This window comes from Alosa sapidissima, chromosome 23, assembly GCF_018492685.1.
Source record: "Alosa sapidissima isolate fAloSap1 chromosome 23, fAloSap1.pri, whole genome shotgun sequence".
In the NCBI taxonomy this organism is placed as follows: domain Eukaryota; kingdom Metazoa; phylum Chordata; class Actinopteri; order Clupeiformes; family Clupeidae; genus Alosa; species Alosa sapidissima.
This window is the reverse complement of record NC_055979.1, coordinates 10,519,829-10,546,073: the sequence shown is the minus strand read 5'-3', so window position 1 is coordinate 10,546,073 and position 26,245 is coordinate 10,519,829. Positions and strand designations below refer to the sequence as shown.

The window sequence follows — 26,245 nt, the reverse complement described above, 5'->3', positions numbered from 1 at the left end:
AAGACAAAGAAATTACATATAGGAATATTCTGATTTTCCTCTGTCCAACACATGTGCACCTTGCTATTAGATTAGATTAGATTAGATTCAACTTTATTGTCATTGTGCAGGGTACAAGTACAAAGCCAACGAAATGCAGTTTGTCTAGTGCAAAAAAGCAGAAAAGTGCAATGTGATGTACAAAGTATAGACAGTTGGTGCATAGGCAGGACAAGAAATATAGTGCAGTGTAGACAGGAGTATGTAGTTGGTTTTACAGAAGGTGGTTTAGAGTATTATAAATTAGATATAAATATGTGCAGTGTATTAGCAGTTACTTTATAAGAGCAGAATAAATATGGCTATGAACAATGTATGAACAACATGTACAGATATGTGCAATGTAGCAGCAGTAACAATATAATAGTAGTAAGAATAATATAGATGCAGTGTATTAACAGAATATATTATGAGAAAAACAGAATAAATATGGATATTCAGTATGAACCTAGACAGATATGTATGTGCTATTGCCAGTGTGGTAACAGTACCATTGTAGTGCAGATACAACATTATAAGAGTATTAAGAATAAGTGTATGTGCAGGATGGATGATATGAAGAGCAGTAGAATAAGGCTATGTATAAGTGTAATTACATGTATAGTTGAATTAGTAGTACAACTAAACTTGTAGTTTTAATTTGAATAAAGGTGCTGTGATTGGTACATATTGATTTTATTGGGCCTAATTAGATCACTAAACAACAAGATCACTAAACTATTCATTTCAGTATAATGAATGTTCAGATGTTCAAACTGATGTAAGGCTTTTGGGCATTGGGCCATGCGGTTGGTCCAGTTAATTCACCCGGGCTACAGACACTCCTATTTCTATTGGTGAGGAACCTGATACAGCTGTATGGGTGTTGCTTTAGGAACCAATGAAGCTGGTGCAGATGAAAGTTGGCGTTTTGAAAACAGATTTTTAAGGCTGGGTCTAAAATTCTGTAAGAACAATAACTGGTTACAAAAAGTGTCTGTTAGTATTTGTATGTCAAATGCATGTTTCTTATAGGTTGACAATGTGTCAGTTACAAATCTTGGAGTGAGTGGGCGGGAGTTAAGTAAATTGACATTAAGCACAAATCTGACTGGCCACAAAGTTGATCATGCTGATTTTGATAGGTCTCATCAATTGGATCTAACCAATAAGGGGGGAGTTTAACCAAGTTCGCGGCCATGTTGAATTTCTTTCTGACAGTTATTCTGAGGATTCCTTTCCAACTTCAAGATTGGTAGCTAAGAAATAAGAGAGCCCGTCAAATTGAGTGTTGCATCGAGAAGGAACCTCTCTTATGGTTTAATTTTATTCAGGAGATGGATAAAGATGAACGGAGGAGAAAAGTCGAAGCCGGGCGAGCAAAGGTTTGTAAACTTAAATGTTAGCTGGTGAAGTCATACTACCCCCCCCCCCCCCCCCCCCTCTGCGGATACAATAGCGGTAACGTAAGCTAGCAACCTAGCTCTAGCTTGTAGACCAACGAGCTAAACTTAAGCTTGCCGCCGTATTAACCCACTAACGCTAGTTTTCCTGACCAGTGTTGTTTGACTGCCGTATGGTTTTGTGCTACCTTGGCTTTGCCATTAATATAATATGCTGAGAGATCCTCTGCATAGCTACAACTTGTTTGTTATTACTAGCTAGATGGCCAACTGTCGCTAGCTTAGCCATCCTAGCACAATGTTGCCGCCGTTCCTAGTTAACGTTACCCGATGCACTGGTGTTGAGAAAAAGTTTTCTGAGTTGATTAACGTTAGTCAACAGTTCGGGGTATAACACACATTATAGCAGCTCATTTCAAATCCATCTATCAAGTTGGCTTGTCTCCCAAATCAAAGGTAGAAGATTACGTTATGTTGATCATAAAACATTGCCATCATATGTTATTTTACCTTGAACGTCAGAGTGCTGCAATACTAATCTACGTTGTCTGATTTGAATGGTGCTTAACTAACGTTATATCAATTTACAGAAGTAGACTAAGCTTTTGTTACTATAACCATATGTTTATTTTTTCTGATTTGGTACCCTATTGTATGTGTTTGAATGACAACATGACGAAGAGGTTGATATTGGGCATTGTACGGCTGTGGCATACACACAGTCCTTTTGTTTAGCTCTTTTACATCAAGTGCAATCAGCTGCTGTAGGCAATGCCCCTCTGCAGTGTGGACAAAGAGAAGATTTTCAGTTGATTCTATTTAGCAACATTTCATGCTGCCATAACGAGGCTATAATGTTATTTTAGAATATAGCCCACCAGACGTTAGCGATAGCTAACTTGCCTTAAGTTCATCGTGACACTGCGAAGCTGCTCAAGAATAGAAGTAACTTATGTCTGCCAAGGGGTGGACAGAAGGTGTTGAGGTGAACAGGATGGCCTTATGTCTGAGATCGTGCAGTGACCTGGTCAGTGCACTTTACACTCATTTGCTCTTGAAGCTAATGCAGACGCAGCACCAGGCTATCATACAGTGGCGAATTGTAGTGTTTGCGTGTAGACACATTGCGTGTTTGCGCGGAGCAGTTGGTAGTAGATATGTGAGGGTGGGAATCTGACACAGGCCTGTCTCCGGGTAGGACCAAACCATCTCGCAGGTGGCCGAGTTAAATTTAGGACATTGTAAGCATTTACGTCAATGCATGCCGTCAGCCAGCTCGGGGTAACTAACTGGTTGAAAGCACTCTCCCTATTGATGTTAGGATGTATACTAGTTGTACTTATAGCTGTTGAGACGTAACTGCTGATTTGTTTGTTTATTTTCATGTGAAGGCTGTCGTTTTGGTCTTTTGTTTAAATTTTCAAAACTCCCCTGCTTAAGGATAGTGCGTAGCTCATGGCCATGTTGTGAGAACCAAGTGAGTTTCGCTTCCATAGTTTAATCGTTTCTTGTTTGCTCCTGTAGATGGCAGACTAATGTCACGAAATGGAAACCGAATATGTTTCATGTAAACCTCGCAAGATTTTTTTTGCGTCAAATATTTCCAATCAATGTTTGCTACTTTGAATTTGTCTGGCATTCATCCCATAGGAAATGTAATTGTATAAAGACATGCTCACTTTGTGAACTGCAACTAAGGTCTTACAATTTTATGACTGCTGAATGGAATGCATGTATTTTATGGCATTTCAAACTCATTGTCCAATCATCAAATTGTTCAACTGACTAAGTGGTTGCCAGGGACTTGTTTGATCACTATGGAACCGCCAAGCCAAGCTCAGCCTTATCCCACTGAACAAAGCCTATAGGTTAATGTTTTATAAATAAACAGATTATTTTGCTGTTGCACTGGTTGCTAGTCACTAGTAACTATGACAATCATCTTATATCTTTACACAGACACTTTCCAATATTATAAAAGAGAACACTTGAAATCACCTATAAATACGTGTTATGATTATTGGAGACAAGCCGCAGCTTTTTTACACTCAGTGCTCCTGCCACAATCTGTTTTTGGGTTCAGACATGGCTTCAGGCTACTTCTGATATTTGCATCTCATGTGACATGACGGCGTGAAGAGAAGATGGGGGAGATGAGGGGTAGACTGATGCGTACACACACACACACACACACACATATACACACATACACACACACTGAGCTGGAGAGCGTTGAATTGCCAATGCCATCCACATTTGTTGTCTTTCGGATTAATTTGCATGCAGAACTAGGTCACTATTAACCACGTTGGCCAAGCTGGTCTAAAGGGATAGCTCCGTCATGGATTTAATCAGGTGTGTGTGTGTGTGTGTGTGTAAGAGAGGGAAAGGGTGAGATGATGTAGAGGTTTGTATTGCTACATCACTAGTTAGACAAGCTCCTCCTTAATCTCCATATCCTCACAAGACAAGCTCCACCTCTGAATGACCTCATAAGTAAATTGCATTTCTTTTTGTCTGACTGACATCTTGCAAATCTCAGTTTTCTGTCCCTGGGAGAGGTGTTAATGCAGTGTCTTTCACAATAGTTCTGTATGTAGGATGTGGATGTAGCTCCTGTTGTGTGAAGTGTGGCTGATAAAAGGTTCGTGGGTGGGTGTGTGCGCATGTACTGTATGTATGTGTGTGTGTGGCACTTCAGTGGGCTCCTTTTGAAGCACAGTGATCTAGCGTAAGCAGCTTTAGAAGCCACACACACACACGAGGGGAGGTGTCTGTAGAGTGATGTGGGTGAACAGCAGCCAGCCGGCTTGCCTCTGAACTCTGGAAATTCCTTCTCTCGAGTGAGTCCATCCATGGGAGACCGGAGAGCCTGTACACTTAAAGCCAGGACTGGGATTCCAAGACGGGAAGAGTCAACTGAATTCCTCCTTTTTCTCCACTTTTTTCCTTCTTCCTTTTCTCAGTTTTCCTTTCGAAGGATGCTCATGGGGTACTGTGTACCACAGCATCCCTTCCCCATTTTGGTTGCCATGCCAATGGGATAGCTTTCCGGCTGAGATCAAACGTGATGAGGGCACTTTGTTTTCCCCCCCACCTCAGAGTGGCTGTGTGAATTTTGACCCTGGATGACACCTGTAGTTCACCCCCTCCCTCCGGTCTCCAATGGCCAATAGCTGTTAGCATGCTGCTGCTCAGCTCCTGTTACCTGATTCTCACCTACCTGTCCCTCTACCTGTCCCTCAACCTCTTCCACAGCTTGCTGACTATCGACAGCGTCGTGCGAAAGGTGACGGTGGGAGCACGCAGAAAAAGACGTCGAAGAGGAAGGGCTCGGCTGTCCAGAAGAATGACAACGGCACGGCGCAAGAGCGCCACCTAGAAGCAAACCCGACGGACGAGCCTGACCATGGACAGGACTGCAGGACCACGTCTGAGGTTTGATAACAGTTTTTCATCATTTGTGTCTCTTAGTGAGGTTTTTGTAGTATTTTTGTGGCATTTTTTTTTTAAAACCTCTGCTATAAAAATGTCACGCAATCCAGATGTGTATTTGTACATTTGGCATGTACATGTCTTTGTTGTTAAATAGCTGTTGGTGAATAGGTGAAATGAATGCAATTGATACCGACCTCGGTAGTCGGTAGTTTGACAAAGTCTGATGTTATTCAGGGTGTTGTGAAAAGAAAAGTAAATCAGTGCAAAGAAACATTGCAGATAAATGTATCTGTCGATGCTTTGCTCCCAGTAGTTCTTGTAATGTGAATCACCCTCACTGCCCTGATTGTATGTTTGGTGCTTGGTTTGTTTGCGTGTGTGTGTGTGTGTGTGTGTGTGTGTGTGTGTGTGTGCGCGTGCGTGTGTGCCCCTTACTCATTCCATAGACAAGAAATGGGTCAGCTGCCATGTGAATGCTGGAGGGGGGAATGTTGTCATGGTAACACAACCAGCAATAACGTATGCTTCCGTACGTTTCCTTCCTGTGCGTGTGTGTCCCTTTCTTTTCCTTTTTATTCACAACCATTCAGCACTCTCCAATGTCCTCTGGTGTGGACCACAGCGACCAGGAGCTCCAGCAGTGTAGCAGGCTCACAGATCATGCAGATACCCAGGTGCAGAGCTCCCTTTTGGACACGGCCGCAGCTGACCAGCCTGAGGAAATGGAGGACGTGGGGCCAATGATTGTCCCTCACACAGGCAAAGAGCAGCTCAAGGTAGCCCCCCCCCCCCCACACACACACACACACACAAACTATAATCAATGGAACTGGCTACACCAGAGGTCATACCGGCATGCATATTCAAAATTAATAAGCACAGCGCAGAAGTAGCATTTCCCTACAAGCAAGTGGAGATGTTGATCGTCATACCCCAAAAACTAAGCTTGGCAATGTGTTTGTTTATATGGATTAATTTGGGTGTACAGTAATGGAGTGCATCTGAAGCCCCCAGGCAGCACTGTACTCATCCTTAGCTGTGATTGGAGTAATTCACTTGCCCTGTGCCTTTCCTTTCCTCTCTTGAATATGACATTATGAAACCCTTCATGCATCATCTCATATAGTCGCCACTTGTGAATGCTGTGAGTCTGATTCACAGCACAACAAACCACAAATGGAGAAGGAAAAAATAGAAAAGCTCATGCAATAGCTTGGCACATACACCACATTTTTTTATTTCTGCGCTTTATGACCACCTAAGATTTTAATCCTTTGTCTTTCAACTGTAATGTGTGTACCTGGCTTTACCTGCTAGAGAGCTAAGCTTGCCACATTATTTACACATCAGTGATAATGCAAACGGTGTCTCGATGTGAGTCTATGCCAGTATGACACTTTTTAAATCACTAATGTTGCACACGCACATCAATGAATGTTTGTTTGTTTGTGGAATTTGTTGTAAGAGTCATTTGTATTGATTGTCTTGTCTGTTGTGCTTGCAGCTGTACTGTTTGTCATTAGTTTGCTTTGTTAACTGTCGGGAAAGGCCTCTGGCAACTGTAATAGATTACGGAAATGGTATTGAATTTTGAAAGACCTTGTTCATGGTAATGGTTGTCAGTAAGATTTTTCGTGTGTGTGTGTCCCTGATGGTTTAATTAAATTAAACAACAGTGTTGGTATAGCATCGGAGTGGGGTCAGAATAAAATTGTTTTTTGAGTATCCATGCCAAGGTAGAGGTGAACATCTCTGTGCTGTGTGTTGGGCCAGTCATCTGTAGTATACTAGCCAATACCGGTGTGTATTCTCAGTGTACCTTTGCACTTATTGCTATATTTTGTCACCATGTACACTACCAGTCAAAAGTTTGGAGACACTTAGAGATTTCCATTCCACTCCATTATTGACAGAATGCCAGCTGAGATCATTTGCCTTGCTTTTTAATCAGGGCAGCAGTTTTACATTAAGATTACATTAGATTATGTTTTGTGCTTAAATAATTGCAAAAGGGTTCTTGACTATTGTAGAAAGAAATGGCTGATCTTTGATGCAATATCTACATTGCCCATTATCAGCAACCATTCATCCAATGTTGCAAAGGCACATTCTGTTTACTAATCTGATTTGAATCTAATTTTAAAAGGAACATTGGAGAACCCTTTTGCAATTATGTAAGCACATAATGTAATTTGAAAACTGCTGCCCTGAGTAAAAAAAACAATGTAAATGATCTCAGCTGGTATTCTGTCTATAATGGAGTGGAATGGACATTTTTAAGTGTCTCCAAACTTTTGACTGGTAGTGTATATCCCAATTTTTGGGCCCTCCTACCTCCTGGTCTATAACCATTTTTGTTGTCTCCACTGCAGTTCATCCTAACAGAGAGCATATGAAACAGTCTGTAAGTGAACCTTTCTTGTGTGTGGCATTATAGCAATTACAGAGTGCTGTGGAGAAGAGGAATGAGATCATCTCTCAGCTCAGCGCGAACCTGCAGGCGGCGCTAGAGAGCCGAGACCAAGTGCAGAGGGAGGCACTGCAGCTCACGGATCAGATACAGGCCCTCCAGCAGCAACTGCAGCAGGTACTTTTTCAGTCCATCTCTCCCTCTCTCTCCCTCCCTCTCTCTCTCTCTCTCTCTCTCTCTCTCTCTCTCTCTCTCTCTCTCTCTCTCTCTCTCTCTCTCTCTCTCCCTCTCTCCCTCCCTTCCCACCTACACACCCACACACTCGCACAGCTGCTGTACAGTCAGTGTTCCGTGGCCTGAAATATTGAACTTACATAATCATACGTCATTACCTGGTGTCAGGTAGAGCATTAGAAGTTCATTTCAGTTTCACACTCACGCTGCCTTTTAGTTACTATTTTCAACATCCCCCCCCCCCCCCCTCCTACGACATATGTGGACACAATGTGGTCCTTGATGTTAAAAAACGACCCACACTCTTGAAGTGGAGCCCTGCCCTGAAAAATCTGCGGTCCTCATCATGGAACGCATGTCTTTCTCCCACTCAGACGAAAGAGTACCTGCGGAGCAAGAGCCAGGGGTGTGCTGAGCTCAGCCAGGCTCAGCAGCATGTTGGCCCGTTGCTGCAGAACCTTCAGGACCAGGGGTCCCATGTGGACTCTCTGCTGCAGCAGCTGCAAGAGTTGGCGCAGGTAGAGTTAGAACAAGCAAATATACAAATTATCATTTGATAATATATTATGTGATCTAATTGACAGCAAACTTATTTTTGTGTTAAACATTTCACAGTTTACAGGAACTGACATGCACACGCATGTTTATTCTTGATATTTGCCTTTTTGATTGACAGTTGCCATCTTGATATATTTTTCAAAGCCATGTGATTATGAGCTATCAAAGTGTGTATTATTGATTCCTTGTGAATAAAAAAAGCATTAAAAAACAAACTTACTTTGTAGAAAACCAAAGATCAGCAGTGCCTCCTGTCCCAGAAAGATTCAGTGATCTCAGATCTCCAACAGAAGTTGGGCATCATGGAGTCGGCCTTCCCCAACCTCCAGACCTCCGTCTCCCAAAGAGCCTCATCACCTCCCAGCCTCATAGACCTCCCTTGCTCCCCGTCAGCGAAGGGCCTCATTGCACTTAGCCCAGAGAAAAGCACCGATACTGACCGCACAGACCCTCTTATTGAAAGACTGCGCGCAGAGCTAGCAGAGGAGAAGGACGCTAGCCGGCAGGCAAGGGACCGCGTCGAACACTTGCAGCAGCTCGTCGACCGGATGGAAAGCGATCGGAGCAGCATGGAAGCCCAACTGGCCGAGGTCCAAGCCGAGCTCAAGAGAGCGGAGTCCCACGCGCACGAGGCTCAGCAGTACAAGGCGGAGAAGGACGAGCTGAACCGCGAGATGGCCCGGCTGCACGGCCTGGTGGATGAGCTCCAGAACCGGCTGCGCGAGGAGGAGGAGGCTGCCCGCCTGCTGCGGTCGAAGCACGAGGCGGACATCTCGAACTATGACCTCCGCCTGCAGACGCTGCAGGAGGAGAGGGAAATGGACTTGACCCAGCTGGCCGAGACACATGAGGCAGCGATCAAACGGCTACAGGGCGAGCACGACGAAGAGGTCCAGCGCATCCAGAGGCTGCTCGAGCACGTCCAAGCCCATGACGCCCATCTCGACTTCTCCCCCCACTGCGGTGCCTCGGAGGACCTTAGCGAGCGCGTCAGCCAGGTCAAGGCCTCCAAGGAGCAGCAGAATCAAGACTTGGCTAGTGAAGGTGCGACTAGAGTAGTAGACTTCTGTTTGGACGCCTCGATTTCAGACGACCAGGAGCCCCTCATGGAAATGTACCTGGCTTCCGCCGGACCGCACAACAGCTCCTGGGCTGAGGAGAGTATGGAGCAGCACAGCTTGCTGGAGACGTCTGCACAGTTTGAGCTGACCAGAGAAGTTGTGCACACGGAGGGCGAGTTTGGTGTGCTTAACCACACAGACAACGCTGCTGACCTCACCGAAGGGGCCTTGTCTTCACCAGATGAAGGGGGTTATCCCCCGCCGGAGCAAGGCGAGTCGTTCGTCTCAGAGGGCATGGACGAGGGCATGGACCTGGGCAAGGAGCTTCTCATTCAGCAGTGCCAGGAACTCACTGATCAGCTGGAGCAGAGCGAGCGGCAGCTGGAGATCTTCCAGGAGGAGGTGCGGAGGTCTGCCGAGGAGGTGGAGGAGGCGCGTGACCGCTGGAGCAAAGTGTCCGAGGAGCTGGAGGCGCTGCAGCAGGAGCTTGAGATGGAGAGGGAGGCGCGAGTCCGCTGCGAGGAAATCCTCAGCCAGAAGGAACACGAGCAGGACAACCTCAAGAACAAGCTCAGTTTCCTGCAGAACCTTCAGCAGGAGCCGGAGCACCGGAGGAACAGAGCCAACGGGGCGCACCAGGAGGGTAACACCCTGCGCCTCACTGGTGACGACTTGATCAAGGAGCTGAAGGAGGAGATGGGTCAGCTGGTCGTCCAGTTAAAGCTCCAGGAGCAGCTGGTCAGGGACGTCCAGGACAAGAAGCTGGCTGGGGACTCGGTGAGCAGTGAGCTCCAGGCCGTCTTTGGCCGCCAGGTCTCAGTCGTGCAGGCTCATCGGGACCAGCTGCTGGCCCAGCTGGAGAGCCAACGTGAGAAAAACCTGGCCAACTCACTGCTCCTGGAGCAGAAGAACCTAGAGGTCGACTCCATGCACAAGGAGCTCCAGCAGCTCTCTGCCCAGGTGGACGAGAGAGGGGAGAAGCTTCAGGCCTTGGAGAAAGAGAGGACTGATCTGGAGAGCAAGCTCGTTTGCCTTAAACAGAACCTGACCAACGTCGAGGAGGCACAGAGTCATGCAGTCTTGGAGAAGGCCGGTCTCGAGAGGCGCATTCAGGCACTGGAGGAGCAGGTCCAGAGCATGGAGAGTGTTTTGGAGTCGGAGCTGGAGGACTTCCAGAACCAGCTGGAGGCCAAGGACGTGGAGCTGGAGAAGGCGGAGGAGGAGCGCATGGAGAAAGAGAAGGAGAAGAGTGCCTTGATGAAGGAGCTGGATGCCTTGAGTCAGACTTACGAGGAGCTGGAGAAACGGTACAGAGAGGAGGTGCAGGCTCTCCTGCAGAAGGAGGAGGGCGTGTGCACGCAACTCAAGAGCTGCCATGAAGAAGAAATGAAACATCTGAAGGAGAAACACCAGAAAGAGGTGAGATTCAAGGGACACGTGTAATTAAAGGGGAAATCCGATTTATTTATTTTGGATTTGCTTTTTTTTTTTTTTTTGTATGTTAGGACCCTCATTATACTACCAAAGAAGTGTCCGGCTACTTTGAGCCTCATAAATGATTTAAAATTAGCAATTTTCTTTACCATGACAAATGCCCCATCTCTACCAGCGTTAGCATTTTGGAAGCATTGGCTAAAAACAGGGTAGTTTAGAATGCATCGCATTAGCGTTTTTTTGCTCCCCAACGAACATTCAAAGTCATTCGAACTAAAATCCATTTTACACCGAATTTCCCCTTTAGAAAAAAGCAGTGTCAACTGCTGCTCGATTATGGCAATAATGATTATCACAATTATTTTGTTCAATATTAAGATCACAATTATTAAACATGATTACTCAGTGATTTTGAAACTATCATCCTTTTTCAAAACTTCAAAACATTTTTATATTGAATTTTAGATATAATCCAACAGAAATAAAATACATGCAAAAAATAATGCACATGACAAATCAAGACAAAAGAAGAGCATTGTTAAGGAGCTGAATGTAGCAAAATAATCATTATATTTTCTGTTGTATGTTTCATAATCGTTGGAAGTAATAATCATGATTAATTGATTAATTCAATTAACTGCACAGCCCTAGTCAAATGTTTTTGATGAAGTGGTAATTACAGTTCCCATTTCTTTTTTTTCTTTTTTTTTCAGATTGATGACTTAGTCTCTCAGCATGCTTTGTATTTGTCAGAGCAAAAGGCCAACATGGAAGAGGAGCAGAGAAGGCAAATCAGCATGGTCAAACAGGTAAGCAAACGAGGGAAGTCCACGGTCATCCTGTTAAACTGGCATCAGCTTTGGCCAAATTGATGTTGATCCAATGAATTTGATGAAACGGCATCTGCTGTAGCCATATTCAGTGTTCTTGCTAGAAAGGCTCTTCACAATATCTATTTTCACAAAAAAAAGCCAATGTTTTCACTTAAACTCCCAACCGAACCCTCTATCCTCCGTAGGTGAATGAGCGCGAACATCAGAGAGTGCTGGCGCAGCTGTCGGCCGAGCACAGGGAGACCCTGGAGAGTCTGAGGGAGGAGATTGGCGGGGAGCAGAGGGACAGCATGGAGGAGGCGCACCAGGCAGAGATGGCACAGGCACAGGTACAGACATCAGGCAGAGATGGCACAGGCACAGGTACAGACATCAGGCAGAGATGGCACGGGTACTGGTACAGACATCAGCCATCAGGCAGAGATGGCACAGGTTCAGACATCAGGCAGAGATGGCACAGGTACTGGTACAGACATCAGGCAGAGATGGCACAGGTACTGGTACAGACATCAGGCAGAGATGCTACAGGCACAGGTACTGGTACAGACATCAGGCAGGGAACAAGAGCTCTGGTCGCTCTTCCAGGATTGGCTTTCCTATCTTGGATCTTTTGAACAAGATATGATCAGAGTAATGGTATGCCATCTCTGCCAGAATTCAGACTGGGGCTAGGCCATGTAAGATTTGAAAATATAATTCATAGATAATGAATCTCTCTTCTCTCTCTCTCTCCCTCCCTCCCCCCCTCTCTCCCTCCCTCTTTCCCTCTCTCTCTCACCTTCCCTCTCCCTCTCCCAGACGCAGAAGAATCTGGAGCTGGAGGCCCTGCGTCTGAGCCTGAGCAACATGCATACGGCGCAGCTGGAGCTGTCCCAGGCCAACATGCAGAAGGAGCGCGAGGCGGCGCTGAGCGAGCTGCAGGCAGCGCTGCGCGACAAGTGGGCCCAGGAGAGCGCCATGCTGCAGACGCGCCAGCAGTTTGAGCTGGAGAGGCTCCGTCAGCAGGGCCAGCAACTGGAGGAGCGGCTCCAGCAGCAGCATCAGCACCACATGGGTGAGTCCAGGCAGGGACGTGTGTGTGTGTGTGTGTGTGTGTGTGTGTGTGTGTGTGTGTGTGGCGTGGTGATTGGAGAGGAGGCCTGTGAAAGGGTTCACTTGGCGTGATGGACTGAGAGTTGAAGTAACCACTGTAGTGTAGATGTGTACGCACATCTATAATAATTCTACAGGTGCTGGATGCTAGTAACAGCGAGTAAGAAGGAAGAAAAGCTATCCGCACACTTCCTCTAAAGCGCCCAGTTTAATGGTAGGTTACACAACGTTTCGACCACTCGGGTCTATGCCAGGTATAACCTACAGTGGGTACTAGTTAAAAATGTGCACTTCACTCACGAAAAACGTGAGCGTACCATTAAACTGGGAACTTTAGAGGCAGTGTTCGGATATCTTTTCTTTGAATTGATCACGTCATGCACCTTCCACTAGGTTGAGGTCGGAGATGGGTAAGGGGCTGGGGAAGAAGGCATACATCTCGTGGTAGATAGTGGGGTGAATGTGGAGAATTGGCTACAGTCAACCATCTGCTCCAAAAACAGCATGGCTAGTTTGATTTGATTTGTGTTGGTCTAGTAGGATGCTTTTCCTAGAAGCTTTGTTTCAGCTACAACAAGTGAGGGGAATAACAGAGTTTTCATGTTCTTTGTTGGCGGCTCTCTTGTTTTCCAGATGATCTCAAGACTGAGTGGGAGAAGCGACTGTCAGAAGAGAAAGCTTCTGCAGAACAGCTGCTAGCCAGTAAAATACAGGTGTGTGCTTCTGTCCCGTCTTGTAATGGACTGAGGCTTGTGTCACTTTGTAGATAAGCCACTTAGCAGTCTCTCCTCCTCCTCTTCTTTCTCATCAGGAGCTGAATGCTCAGTGGACCCAGGAGTCTGACAAGGCCCAAGCGGACCTCCAGGCCCGCGTGGACGAGGCCCAGAGGAACCTGAGTGAGAGCCAGGCTGCTCTCGCCGAGGCCCAGGACAGTCTGGAGGGTCTGCAGGCCTCCCAGGACCAGGAGGTCCAGAGACTGAATCAGGAGCTGAGTCAGGCCTGTGCTGACAGAGACTCTGCTACCCGTGAGTAGTCATTCAATATATTACCATATACTTAAGACTATAATATTCTATATATCAATACTATATTTATATTTTGCTTCTCAGGGAAGTTTATATTCAATGCTCCACGTCATTGTTAACTAGTACTCACTTTGTTGATGTAGTGGAATCAGAGGAGAAGTGAAGTGAATATGAAGATTAATGTATTTTCTGCAAAGTTCTTCCTCATGTGAATTCTCAGATATTGTGTGTGTGTGTAGGTGCTATAGAGGAGCTGGTGGCCAGTCATAAGGTGGTGTTACAGGAGGAGCAGGCTCGCTCCCAACAGTTAGAGGAGAGAGAGAAGCAGCTACTACAGGAGGTGAGCAAGTTTATTCCATGTTTATCTTAATATCCCATGATGTCAAATATTTGCTGTTAATTGGAAAGAGTAATACAACTGATATTCCGCCTTAACTGTACGGCAGCACCTGTAGATGAAAGTATCTACTTCAAAGGCTGAATGAAAGTGTTCTCACACCTGTGTGTGTGTGTGTGTGTGAGATTCAGGTGGAGAAGCTGCAGATGGAGCAGGCTGATCTTAAGGTCAGCTCTCAGCAGGAGGTGGCACAGCTGTGGTCTCAGCTGGAGGCCATGAGGTCCAGCCGCCTGGAGCTGGGAGGTGAGGAGCAGTCTGGAGCAGCACTGCTCAACGGCGCTGGCCACCAGCATGGGTCACTCTGGCTGCAAAGGCATTCAGAGAAAACTTGGGGGGGATTGTTGTAAAGATGCTTATGGGGGAAAAAAGAAAATGTTCATCCCCGCGTGGAACTGAGCCAGTCTAAGCCAGTTGCTGTTTATTTAAGCCTTTGAATAATACTTCATACTATTGCATCTGTATTTGTAATGATCCATATTATTAGTGTTGTAGGATATGACGATAAGTGTCTTTTTATTATTATTTATTTTTATTTCTTTTCTATGGAAACCGTAACTGTTTTTATCCCATCTCATCTCAGGACTTCTGTAATATTCAATTACATGAACTGAACTTTTTTCTCATTCTCCTTTTATTTATTTAATGTCTTTCCTCTCCTCTCTCTCTTCCTCCCTCCCTCTCTCCATTCCCAGAGCTGAAGGAACAGCTGATGGCACGGTCCTCGCGGGTGGACGATATTGAGCGTCTGAAGTCCGAGTTCACGCAGCAGCGGCGCGATCTGCAGGAGCAGAATGAGTCGGAGCTGGAGAACCTGCGCACCTACTTTGAGCAGCGCCTGCGGTCCAGCGAGGAGAGCCACCGTGAGGAGATCGCCCTCCTGCAGCTGCGCCTCATCGAGGGGGCCCTGGAGGAATCCGTCTTCAAGACCGGAGACTCCACGTAAGCTGGAATACATTGAAATAAATTGACATTTGAAACTGGAATATCTTTATAAACCTCTACTTACGCTCAACGCAATGGTTCTTTGACTAATTACTTAAACCTGAGGCTTTTATTTATTTATTTTGAACTAAGGCACAGTCAAGCTGAAGCTGTTTGGACATATTTGGTATAACACAAGGGTCTGGGGGTTTCTCCCCTGGGAATTGTACCAGTAGTTTTTGTGATCTCGTTGATAGACATACTGCATCATAGTAGCCTGTGGTGCAGTAAATGGAAGCTCTTAATAGCGCACACCATGAAAAAAAAAATATTGATGGAAAAAAACTGGACATGTTCTAATAACATCTGAGTAGTATTGCTTGTTTATTGTTAATCTGCGATGATGTGAGCGCTAGCCAGTGGAGGGCACTTAGCTCACCATACACCCGGACAATATTGTGCGCCTCCCTTAATTCTGAACGTGGAACGTGAACACTGCTATATCAGCAATTTGGATAGCGTGTGCTTTAGCCAGTTTGGTTTTGGTGAGACCAAAAATGTAAATGAATAAAGTGCAGAATCTGTACAATAAAGTCTACTACTGAAAATGAATATGACCATAGTTGCCCAATACCAAACCTAAGGCAAGACAGACAAACTAATGCACTGAAATTCAATGGCATAAACTGCAATTATCTTCTAAACCTTAAGTTTTAGGTTTGTGTAAGATATGTGTGAATTATTGTGGCAAATTCATTTAAATGCGGATGAGGCATTAATAACTTTACCTCAGTGTTGGCTAATGGTGGACCTCCAAGCCATCCTGCACTTGCGTTCATAGGACTGCTGCTGGGCTTGCTTGTGCATCCTGCTTTTGGAAGATGTTGGTAACTGGTCTTGATGTTGTCCCCCAGTTTCCTCTCCGAAGGGAGAGCAGATGAAGAGCGGGATGAGAGGATGGCAGAGATCACCCAGCAGCTGGAGAAAAACCAGGTAACAAACAAACAACTTGATCCTTCGTCCATCTTGCTATGCTTGCATCCTGTGTCCTGTGTCCTGCTGTTCCTTGTTAAATGTGTGGATATGTGGTGTTTTCATTTTCTGTTTTGTTTGCATTCTGTACAGCATTTTGGTCAATGTAAGCTGTGTATAAATGTGCTTTATAAATACATTTTACTTATTTACTTACCTTATCCAAAGCATGATTGTAGCACATGCAGGACCACAGAACCTCTCAAAAAAAGTGTGTGTGTGTGTAAAGTACCGGTAAAACCAGTAATGTTTGTGAGCAAACAGCCCAGCCAATGCTGTTCAGCTTTGAAGCAGGAATGCGGCCATGCCACCCTTTTTTGAAAAATGCTCTCGTGTGTTTGTGTTGTGCGTGTGTGTGTGTGTGTGTGTGTGGTGTCTCAGGAGGAGCTGTTGTCCATGCGTGTGCAGCTGGAGGAGAAGTACGAGCGGGAGCTAGAGTTGCTGCGCTCCAGCATGGCTCTGGCCCACCGCGAGGAGCTGCTGCAGGTGCGCACGGACATCACCGACCGCTACTTCAGCGAGATCCAGGAGCTCAAGAACAAGCACGCACTGGAGCTGGAGCAGCTACGAGCACGCCTGTCCGAAAGCCACGTCAAAGGTGGGTGTGAGAGAGCGGGAGAGGGGACGAACCATACTCTATATCTATAGACTCTATACACTACACCGTTCTACAGAGTTTATCCTCTCCTACCATATAATGTTCTCCTAGAGCTTTGTTGTTAAGATGGTGAATTTGGTGTTTAACTGCCAGTACTAAACTGGTGTCTCTTTTTAAATTATTAGGAATATTCAAAGTGAAACGTTAAAGGAGAATTCTGGGTATTTTTTTTTTTTTTTTTTTTTCTTTTTTCTTTTTTCTCACATCTATCTCCATTTCTTGAGGTCACAAGATAAAAAAAAAAATAAAAAATAAATTTTTTTTTAAAAAAAACCCCATTGGTTCTACCTAGCTGGACTTGCTGCTTCTAGGCAGCTACAGTGCTACACTGGGGCATTAATCTTGGACTTTTTCTTTCCGTAACGACAGTACTCGGTGACCTCGAAACAGATCTTTGTTAATATTCAGTTAACAGAGAATTCCAGTGATTTTTCAGTTACTGAATATAAATGCAAGTGAATTTGTGCGTAAGATGCAGTGAGTGGAGTGTTTTAGAAAGTGGGAACTTGCTGGTTTTACCCCAGAATTACAGCATTCTTTTGGCAAGAGGCTTCTCATGGGTTAAAAAGTTTGTAAGTGTGTTTACTGATCCAAGAATGTAAGCATAAGTGAAATGTCAGCGCTCATCTTCATTTGGAATAGAAAACAGATAGAATATCTTGCCACTAGGGTTGGGCACCGAAACACGGTTCTAATATGGCACCGGTGCCAACACAAACGGTAGTAACTGCATCGAATAACAACGTGGATTTCGGTGCCTCATTTCGGTGCTTAAATAGCGTTTTTTAATTTTTTTATTTTTATACGAGGCATCACTGCATGTCATGCACCATCTCTAACCTCTTGCTCTGATAGCAACACATCCAGATACAGTTAGCTAACATATGATAAACACTGGATGTATAAACCAGAGGGGTGCACCACATAGGCCAGTGGACAGTGTTTGACAGCTTGCGTGAGCCCAAAGTAGCTTACTTTAAAGCAATATCGCGAGCTCCTGTCAAAATCTAGCAGTGGGCCTAACTACACACAAACAAAAGGCTATGAAACAACATCAACAGTAGGCTAGCCTATATGTTACACAATATTCTTGCTAATGCGCTAACTGACATTTATTTGAAATGTTATCAGCAAAGTTGTAAGGTGAAAACTTTATGGCATGATATTAATCGTTCATGTGCACGAGGCCCATATAGCATCACAATGAATATGAAGATCATGTTAAAAGTTAGCTGGCTATGTTAGTTACATACCTGATGTCACTGAGCTGTCAAAAAGGCTATGAAACCATCTCCGTACATTATCGCTAATTAAACTCAGCTGACTGGTGTTAGCGCATAGCCATAGTTGCTGTTAAAATGTAGCCTAACATGTTCAAAACTACTGCGTGTTACGGGTTAAGACATGACATTTCTTAAAGCATTTGGGAACACACGGAATTAACTGGAAAGTAGAGTTCTTCTCAGATCAGCTTGCTTGCAAATGCCGTTGTCCATGACCTGGCAGTTATATGGCAAGCGGTTTTAACATACTGTAACGATTTCATAGCGACACACACAGTTGTCTAATCAAAAGGTTTATTAGCTGGGAACGAGAGCAGGGATACAGACACAGAACGCAATGCAAACAGGGCAGGTGAAGTAGACACACACACTACACACACAGGGGAGGACGCAGCCCCCCACACAAAAAGGATCACACACGAGGGAGAACTAAAAGGGAAACATGTTACAATAAAGACGCTAACATTACACTCAAAACTAAGGAGAAATACAGACATAAACCCCCCAAATGTTCGCTCTCGTATCCCAGGATGCCCTGCGCGGGAGAACGCTAACACTGTCTTTTGCGCCGACGTTACAATACCTTATGGCAAACCGCCTACACTGGGTAAACTTGAAAGCAGAGCTTACCATTGTGTGTGCATGCATGGCAAGCTGTTTTAACATTTAAATGTATTATTTGTAGGAGCAATGAGATATTGATAGTAAATTGAATATAACAGTTTAATTTCATGTTTTATCAAATTTGTCTTATCAATAAAAAAAAAGCAATTCATGTTTTAGACTATTTTAATTTAAAACATTTTAAAAACAAAGTACCGGTTCAGGCACCGGCACCGTTTTAAAAGTATCGATTTAGCACCGGTATCGGATAAAACCCAAACGATATCCAACCCTACTTGCCACATTTGTTTATCTTTATAAATGTTGACTATTGCACCATCACTCACCCTAACCTTTTGCTCTCTCTCTTTCCCTCCCTCAGAGATCACTCGCCTGCGTCTGCAGGCCGCTCAGGACGTGGCGCGTCAGGTGGAGGGGGAGCTGGCGGAGCGCGGCGGGGCCCAGGAGCAGGAGCACCAGGCGCGGCTGGCCCAGCTGCAGGCCGAGGCCCAGAGGCTGCTGGAGCTGGAGGCCCGCATCGCCCAGCTGACCCAGGAGCACGTGCGCGAGCTGGAGCGCGTCGCTACGCAGCACCAGGACGAGCTGCGCCAGGCGGAGCACAAAGTAAGTTGGCATTCTCATCATGCGTAATCCCCCTCTCCCTCTCTTTCTTTCTTTCTTTCTTTCTTTCTTTCTTTCTTTCCCTCCCTCTCCTGTGTATGTTTATGTTTATGTTTATGTCTTGCAGAGATTTGTGTGGATGTGGCAATGAAATATTGTATTCTATTCAAGATTTTCTGTTGTTTCTGCTGTTCTGTTCTTCCTGTTAGCACAGAAACGGTGTTACTCTAATTCCCATTGTCATGAGTTGACGGTGCCTGTAGCTGAAGAGCTCTACTGTTTTGACTAGATGCTTTGTATGGTCACATGTGACCCAGAGCACAATGGTTCACTATTTATATCAATATCTTGAATTTGCATAAACAAACGTAGTTTAGACTGGTGCTGCTGCCACCTAAGGCTGAAGAATGTTATACGCTGAATTGCAAACTGTGTTGAGGTACTGTTGCTAGGAGCATCTCTGAACCTCATGATGAGTCATGACTTTGCATCTGAATGCCCTCTCTGTCCTTCCCCAATGTTCCCTTTCCCCTCACTCTCACTGCCCCCCCCCCTCTCTTCTCCCACTCCTCCTCCTCCTGTTCCTCTTCCACTCCAACTGTCATCTTCTCCCACTTCCACGGCCTTCCTCCTCTACCACCTCTCCCTCCTCAGCTGAAGGAAGGCTTTGCGGAGGAGCTACATGACCGTCTCGAGGAGGCGCGTAGCGAGGAGCGCGAACGCCTCTCCCAGCAGGCCCAGGAGCAACAGAGAGTCCTGCGCGAGGAGCTCCAGGTCCAGTGGCAAGCCCGACTGGACGAGCAGCGCAGCATCCTCGAAGCCGAGCTGGACGGGGAGCGGCAGCGTCTGCGGGCACTGCATGCCAGCCTGGAGGCCGGTGACACCCCGCAGCTGCTCGCCCTCCGCCAGAGGCTGCAGGCGCAGCACGAGGGCGAGCTCCGCACCGCCCGCGCCACCATGGCCGCCGAGGTCAAGGAGCTCAACACCCTGCTGCTGGAACAGAGCCAAGCTCGCCTGACGGACGTTCACGACAGGTCAGCACCCAGGGGGCAGCAGGCAGGGTCATGAGAATTTACTGATGCCAGTGATTTCAGTCAGCTGAAGTCTGTGGCTGAACCTTGGTTATGAATATGCTCCTGTGGGTGTGTGATGTAGTTCAGAAAAATAATCACAAATAAAGATTGTGATTTGTACACTATTAAGTCCAGACCTTTTCTATCATATATTTTCATGTCTTTTCAAAATATAATTATTTTCCTTTTTAAACATCATGCTAATGCACTATCAAATCCAATCTTCACCTCAACAGGTTCCAGGAGGAGAAGAGGGAGCTGGAGGAGAATCTTGCCCAGGAGAGGGACTCCGCTCTGGGGGAGCTTCAACAGAAGCACCAGGCCGAGTTGGAGGCCCAGAAAGCTGAACTGGACAAACTCACAGCTCAGATTGAGCAAGTTCAGCAGGAGCGCCAGAACCTGACAGACAAGCACCAGTCGGAGCTCGAGTCCATATCCACCAATCACGAAGCGGCCTTGCAGGCTCTGGAGGCAGAGCTTGCGGCCAGGCACAGGGCGGAGTTTGAGAAGCTAGAGGCGGTCCTCCAGGAGGCTAACGAGGCACAGCTGGAGGCCAAGGAGGTGGAACTGGAGAGGCGACACCGGCGCGCCAACGAGGAACTGGAGGCCAAGATGCTGGCCAACATGGATACGCTTGAGAACACGTACCTGCAGGTAGGGCTCTGCCATGTTACGTTACATTACATTTGTCTGACGCATAGTAGGTTTAGCTGGGAGGACCAGCAGTTCAGCTTTAGAGAGGTTTAGCTAGAGGTGGTGTGCCTTCATCCATGTAGATATGTCTGAGAGGCAATCAAAGATCTGTGCCGAGACCAAGGGGTCATCAGGAGGAAAGGACAGATGGAGCTGTGTGTCGTCTGCATAGCAGTGGTATGAGAAGCCATGCGAACGGATAATCTGTCCCAGAGAGGTGGTGTAAATAGCAAAGAGAAGAGGGCCCAGCACTGAGCCCTGGGGGACCCCTGTGGTGAGATAGTGAGGTGCGGACAGCTGTCCGAGCCATGATGCGTTAAATGAGCGTCCTATGAGGTAGGATTCAAACCAGGAGAGAGCAGAGCCAGAAATACCCATGTTTGAGAGTATAGAGAGAAGGATGCGGTGATTAACCGTGTCAAAAGCAGCTGAAAAGGGGTTGTGGTTCCGTAGTACCACATTCAGGTCCAAGTGCCCACAGGGACCCATGTTCGAATCTGACCCACAGTCATTAACTAATCCCACTCCATCTCTCCCACTTGAATAAAGGCAAACCCCCAAAAATACTAAAAAAGAAACATGAAAAGAGGAAATTGTGAATACTAATGCAAAGCTCGTAGCCCAAGTACATGACCACAGGTAGGCCTGCTTTTAAAAATAGGGGAGGGGGGGGGAAACGAAACGAGTGCGATTGTGAATTTAGCTCGGCTTAATAATATGTTGTCTTGGAAAGTTATTGCTTATTCACAAGTTATTTAATTTAGCATTATATTTTCCATGTGTCGATGATGGTTAGACATAACATTCTCAGGGAGCGCAGACCCTTCCAAAGCCAAATGTAGTTATTTGCAACAAATCTGAAGGTGGACCTAACAAAATATTTTGACTTGCTCAGTGATGGGTGTTTAATTTGTTTGTTTTCTGTGTAGCATATAGATCAGACTGACATAATGCACCTATTGCTGAGACCGGCCCCTTTAGTTGGAATATGTGATCATTGCAGCCTCAGTAGACACGAGAGGAGCAGAAAGACAAACATAACATGAGGGATAGATGTATTTCTTCACAAAAATTATATCAAATAATAATGGATTGAAAATAGGTACTAACTCAAGACATTTCTTCAAGGATGGCAGGTCTGAAAATATCTTCTCCATCAAGTTATTCAATTAGGCTAAACATGGCCTTAACTCAAAACAGTTGGTAGGCCTACTGTTAGGATTGTCATTTTAATATGTAAAAGTGTCAAATGCAGCCATACTTAAATTCTGCTTACAGCGCGTTTATTATAATATGATATGATAATATTCAATATTGCAGGTCTACCTATGTGCATGTAATCGGACGAACGACAGATGTGCGAATTCACAAACACAGAGACGTTTCTGTCATTAATAGATAGATTGATCTTGCTTGAAATAAACATGATTTTTTTTTTTTTCTCCCTCGAATGGCCCACCGGTACGTGCAGGAGATCCAGACGGTGCGTGAGGAGGGCGAGGCAGCGCTGGCAGAGTTCAGGGCGGAGCTGGAGGCGCAGCACAAGGCGGAGCTGAAGCGACTGGGGGCCGAGCAGCTGTCAATTACCGAGGAGCTGAGGAAAGAGCTGGCCAAGGCTCACCTCGACAAGTTCAACGCCATGGCCACCGAGCTCAACCAAGCCCATCAGGTGTGTGTGTGTGTGTGTGTGTGTGTGTGTGTGTGTGTGTGTGTGTGTTTTAACAAGATATAATGACCTGGCATGAAAAGACTTCTTCTATCCATTCTTCTTTAGCATTTAAGGCACACTATATAAATCAGATTGTTCTCTTCAGTTGTGTAATGTGATAAAGCTCAGTTGTGTTTTTGTCATTGCTGGCTGGATTTCAGCCTCTCCGAGCATTTTGTCCTCAGTCTTAAATGGCCCCCCATTATCCTCTGAACAATTTCTACCAGAATAAAAGGCTGACTTCTATAATGGACACAGCTGTGCTTGTGTGGGAGTGTGCTTGTGTGGGAGTGTGCTTGTGTGGGAGTGTGCGTGTGTGGGAGTGTGCGTGTGTGGGAGTGTGCGTGTGTGGGAGTGTGTGTGTGTCCGTTTGTGTGTGGTTAATGAGGACTGATGGGGAAAATGGTTGATGCTACGCAACATGGAACACACACACACACACACAGCCATACCCCAACACACTGCCCTCTATGGACACCTGCTTGGAAAGAGTCACTCCCCCTGATAATTGTGTCTTTTGTTTTTGAATGTGTGTGAGAGAGGGAGAGAGAGACAGTGCGGTTAGTCAGTGATGTGTGAATTTGCTGAAGAGGAAACAGACTTTCATTCCACATATAGAGTAGTTGCATTTGTAGATCTGGGGTGAGTGAAACGGTCTGAAAATGGCAATAGAAATGTGTGTGTGTGTGTGTGTGTGTGTGTGTGTGTGTGTGTGTGTGTTGATCTTTTTTTAAGTATGTGGAGTCTTATCTGTGACCGTTGAAGGAGTGGGTGTGGTAACTTATTTTGACAGGTTGAGGTGTGTGTGTGTGTATGTGTGTGTGTTTCTCAGGGTAAGCACACTAATGAACTTTGCTACCACAAGGGAAGTTGGATTTTTGAAAAACTCTTGTGTGTGCATGCATGAGAAGGGATGGTGATTGGCTGGTGAAGCAGAAGTGTTACTTCCTCAGTGCTATGTCATGTGTATTGGTCTATTTCATGTTAGCCTGCATGTTTGCCACTCACAGCTGAGCTGAATCTACAGCAGGCCTTATGTGCTCCACCTGGTAAGGTGTGTGTGTGTGTGTGTGTGTGTGTGTGTGTGTGTGTGTGTGTGTCCTCTTCTTGATTTGTTCAGTTTGAGCATGTCCAAAGTTGGTCCATTTTGTGTTCATTGTATGTGTGCAGTGGAGTGGTTTCAATGAGTTTTCAATGTGTGTGTGTACTAGGGCTGGGACAACACGTTGACGTAATCGCTGACGTCGACGCAAAATATGAGCGTCGATTCGTCAAGCATAACGTGTGCTGCTAAATATTTTTAATTTTACACCTTCAGTGTTTTCCATACGTTGACTAATCTGTGGCTAGGCACCACGAAATCAAAACCGTCCACCACACATTGATTTTCTATGTTGTAGGCCTACTATTTAAATTAAAGGCAAGATAAAATAATTTCATCGAGCTGCACTTTTTACTCACACAGCCTTTCCTCGCCCCGCCCGCTCTCTCTCATTACGAGCCTGCTGCTCCTCCTCATACGCTCCTCCTCTGCATGTGCATTTAACAAAATATTCACGATTGTTGTTGCCACATAGAAGCACTGCATAGAACACAGTGGGCTAAATTGCTATTAAATCCGCTTAGCATTGTGACCATGCTGCGCTTGTTCAAAACTGCTGCGTTAAAGTAAACTCTGCAACATAGTTTAGTCTCCTCAATGTACTAAGTTAAGTTACAGTATGCAATCAAGCAGTATCTCTGAGCTAACGTTAGAATACTGTTTGTATGTCACGTTTAGCATGCTTACTTGCAGCTGCTTGTATTCGTTATTCATGCAGGGCTCATTTTATTGACTCTGAATGTTTGCAAAATCCCGATGTAAATGGAAAAGTGTTTATCAAGACTCAAAAGTGCTTGTCCAAAGGATAAGTACGAACCGTTATTTGAACTAACTACATTATGAATTGCATCCACACATTAACAGCCTTTTAACTGTGTTAATGTTAATTGCAAGGATTCCCACACAAACGCCTTAAAATGACAGGCACTCAATTAGACATAGGCCTACACTACTGAACTTTATTGAATGCTACCTCTGACTAAGAATGCATTACTTTGCACTTGTATAGTCTTTTATTTTGTAATCTTAAGAGCAAAAACATATATTGCAATGTTAAAGAATTCATGTTTTTTCATTCAGATATGTAAATAAACATGTATAAGTTGCTATTAGTGAATTAATGGGAAGATGATCGAAATCGAATCGGACTGAAAAAATGAATCGTTATATTAATCGATGCATCGAAAAAATTGCTAGATTAATCGTTTAAAAAATAAGTCGAACTTAAGAAATTCATTAATAGTAATCTAATTGAAAAAAGATCGAAAATTGAATCGAAATGTGACTAAATCTTCAAATTGTGACATCCCTAGTGTACATACGTGACTGTGGGTGCGCATTACTGTGCCTTCATTTCTATATATTTGTGTGTGTTTGTGTGCCCGTAGGCAGAGCTGTCGGCAGCCCTGTCCCAGGCCCAGGCGGAGCACTGCTCCGTCCTGGAGGCTCTGCAGCAGCAGGTCCTGGACATGGAGCAGCAGCATAGCGCCGCCCTGCTGGAGGTCCGAGACATGAGCAGCGCAGAGAGGCAGCAGCTGCAGCAGCAGGTTGACATGCTCCGCACCCAGCACCAGCAGCAGCTGCAGGTGTGTGTGTGTGCCCGTGCCCGTGCACTCACTACAGTTGGCACACACACAGTATGCTCCAAATTATGTGACCTTTTTAAAGCTTTAACAAACCACACAGACGCACTCGCTTGTTAAATGATGTTTGGAAACAGTTCCAAGGGTGTGTGTGTGTGTTTACTGAATGAATTTGTGCCATTGCTTTTGTATAACCACTGATGCCATTTAGTTGGATTGGGGATTTATTTTTTAATCCATTGTGAAGCCGCCCTGCAGCGTTGTACTTCAACGCTCTGAAGTATCATTGAGCATTATTGACACAGTTGGGGTGGTCTAAAGAGAGGTGTGTGTGTGTGTGTGTGTGTGTGTGTTAGGAGCTGAACGGTGCATCTGCCCGTGAACTGGAGGCCTTGCGGCGGGAGCTTGAAGAGGAGACATCGCGCCAGCGCCAGCACTTCCTGGAAGAGGCAGAGCTTCTCAAGTGCCAATCAGAGGAGCTTCTCCAGCAGCGGATCAGCCAGCTAAAGGTAGGAAACGGCATGGGTGTGTATAAAGCCTCCTATTGGCTTAAATTGTGTTTTAGCCTCCACCCATTTCCTGAACAGTCCAATGGGAAATAAGACCACAGATTACTGTGGAGGTTAATAGGTTTTGGCTCCCAACATCTGGAGCAGAGGCAGCCCACCGCTCTCTAATACATCAGTGGGTTGACCCACTCTAATCCTCTCTCTCCCTCTCTCTCCCTTTCTCTCCCCCTCTCCTGCTGCCCATGGCTCTTAAGATTATGCCCCACTCTGTGTTTATTTCCCTCCCTTTCCTTCTTTTTGTCTCATCGGAGCACATTGGCTTTGAGTCCAGTGCCTGTCCTGTCATGTCGTGACCAGAGCAGCGGCTAAGCTCCTCGGAACTAATGTAAATGAATTAATGCACTTTTGCAGAGTTAGCCGCTGTTTGGCTATTTCCCATGAGGGAGCTTTATCTCGGGCCCAAACCCCCCACACGCACTCCCCCAATAATCCTACATATGGGACAACGTGTTGAGCCACGTGAACAAGAGCAATGAAGAGAGGGGGGAGATGGTGA

The 26,245-nt window shown here is 45.6% G+C and overlaps 1 protein-coding gene across 3 annotated transcripts in view; it reads left to right on the top strand.

Annotated features, from left to right (window-relative positions):
- The first annotated feature begins 1,186 nt into the window (after window positions 1-1,186).
- Window positions 1,187-26,245, top strand: part of pcnt (pericentrin) — a 53,786-nt gene continuing 28,727 nt past the window's right edge. For 2 of the 3 annotated variants that reach the window (XM_042081404.1, XM_042081403.1), the window contains exons 1-22: window positions 1,187-1,403; window positions 4,680-4,859; window positions 5,450-5,635; window positions 7,297-7,446; window positions 7,878-8,021; window positions 8,289-10,541; window positions 11,270-11,365; window positions 11,575-11,718; window positions 12,188-12,443; window positions 13,115-13,194; window positions 13,293-13,506; window positions 13,746-13,846; window positions 14,035-14,146; window positions 14,596-14,842; window positions 15,739-15,817; window positions 16,238-16,454; window positions 18,783-19,024; window positions 19,676-20,055; window positions 20,331-20,748; window positions 22,259-22,456; window positions 24,986-25,183; window positions 25,537-25,689. In XM_042081404.1, coding sequence (XP_041937338.1) covers window positions 1,356-1,403; window positions 4,680-4,859; window positions 5,450-5,635; window positions 7,297-7,446; window positions 7,878-8,021; window positions 8,289-10,541; window positions 11,270-11,365; window positions 11,575-11,718; window positions 12,188-12,443; window positions 13,115-13,194; window positions 13,293-13,506; window positions 13,746-13,846; window positions 14,035-14,146; window positions 14,596-14,842; window positions 15,739-15,817; window positions 16,238-16,454; window positions 18,783-19,024; window positions 19,676-20,055; window positions 20,331-20,748; window positions 22,259-22,456; window positions 24,986-25,183; window positions 25,537-25,689 — 6,096 coding nt within the window. In that variant the 5' untranslated portion in view covers window positions 1,187-1,355. The remainder of the gene's footprint in view (window positions 1,404-4,679; window positions 4,860-5,449; window positions 5,636-7,296; window positions 7,447-7,877; window positions 8,022-8,288; window positions 10,542-11,269; window positions 11,366-11,574; window positions 11,719-12,187; window positions 12,444-13,114; window positions 13,195-13,292; window positions 13,507-13,745; window positions 13,847-14,034; window positions 14,147-14,595; window positions 14,843-15,738; window positions 15,818-16,237; window positions 16,455-18,782; window positions 19,025-19,675; window positions 20,056-20,330; window positions 20,749-22,258; window positions 22,457-24,985; window positions 25,184-25,536; window positions 25,690-26,245) is intronic. The other variant, XM_042081405.1, reaches the window with a different exon arrangement.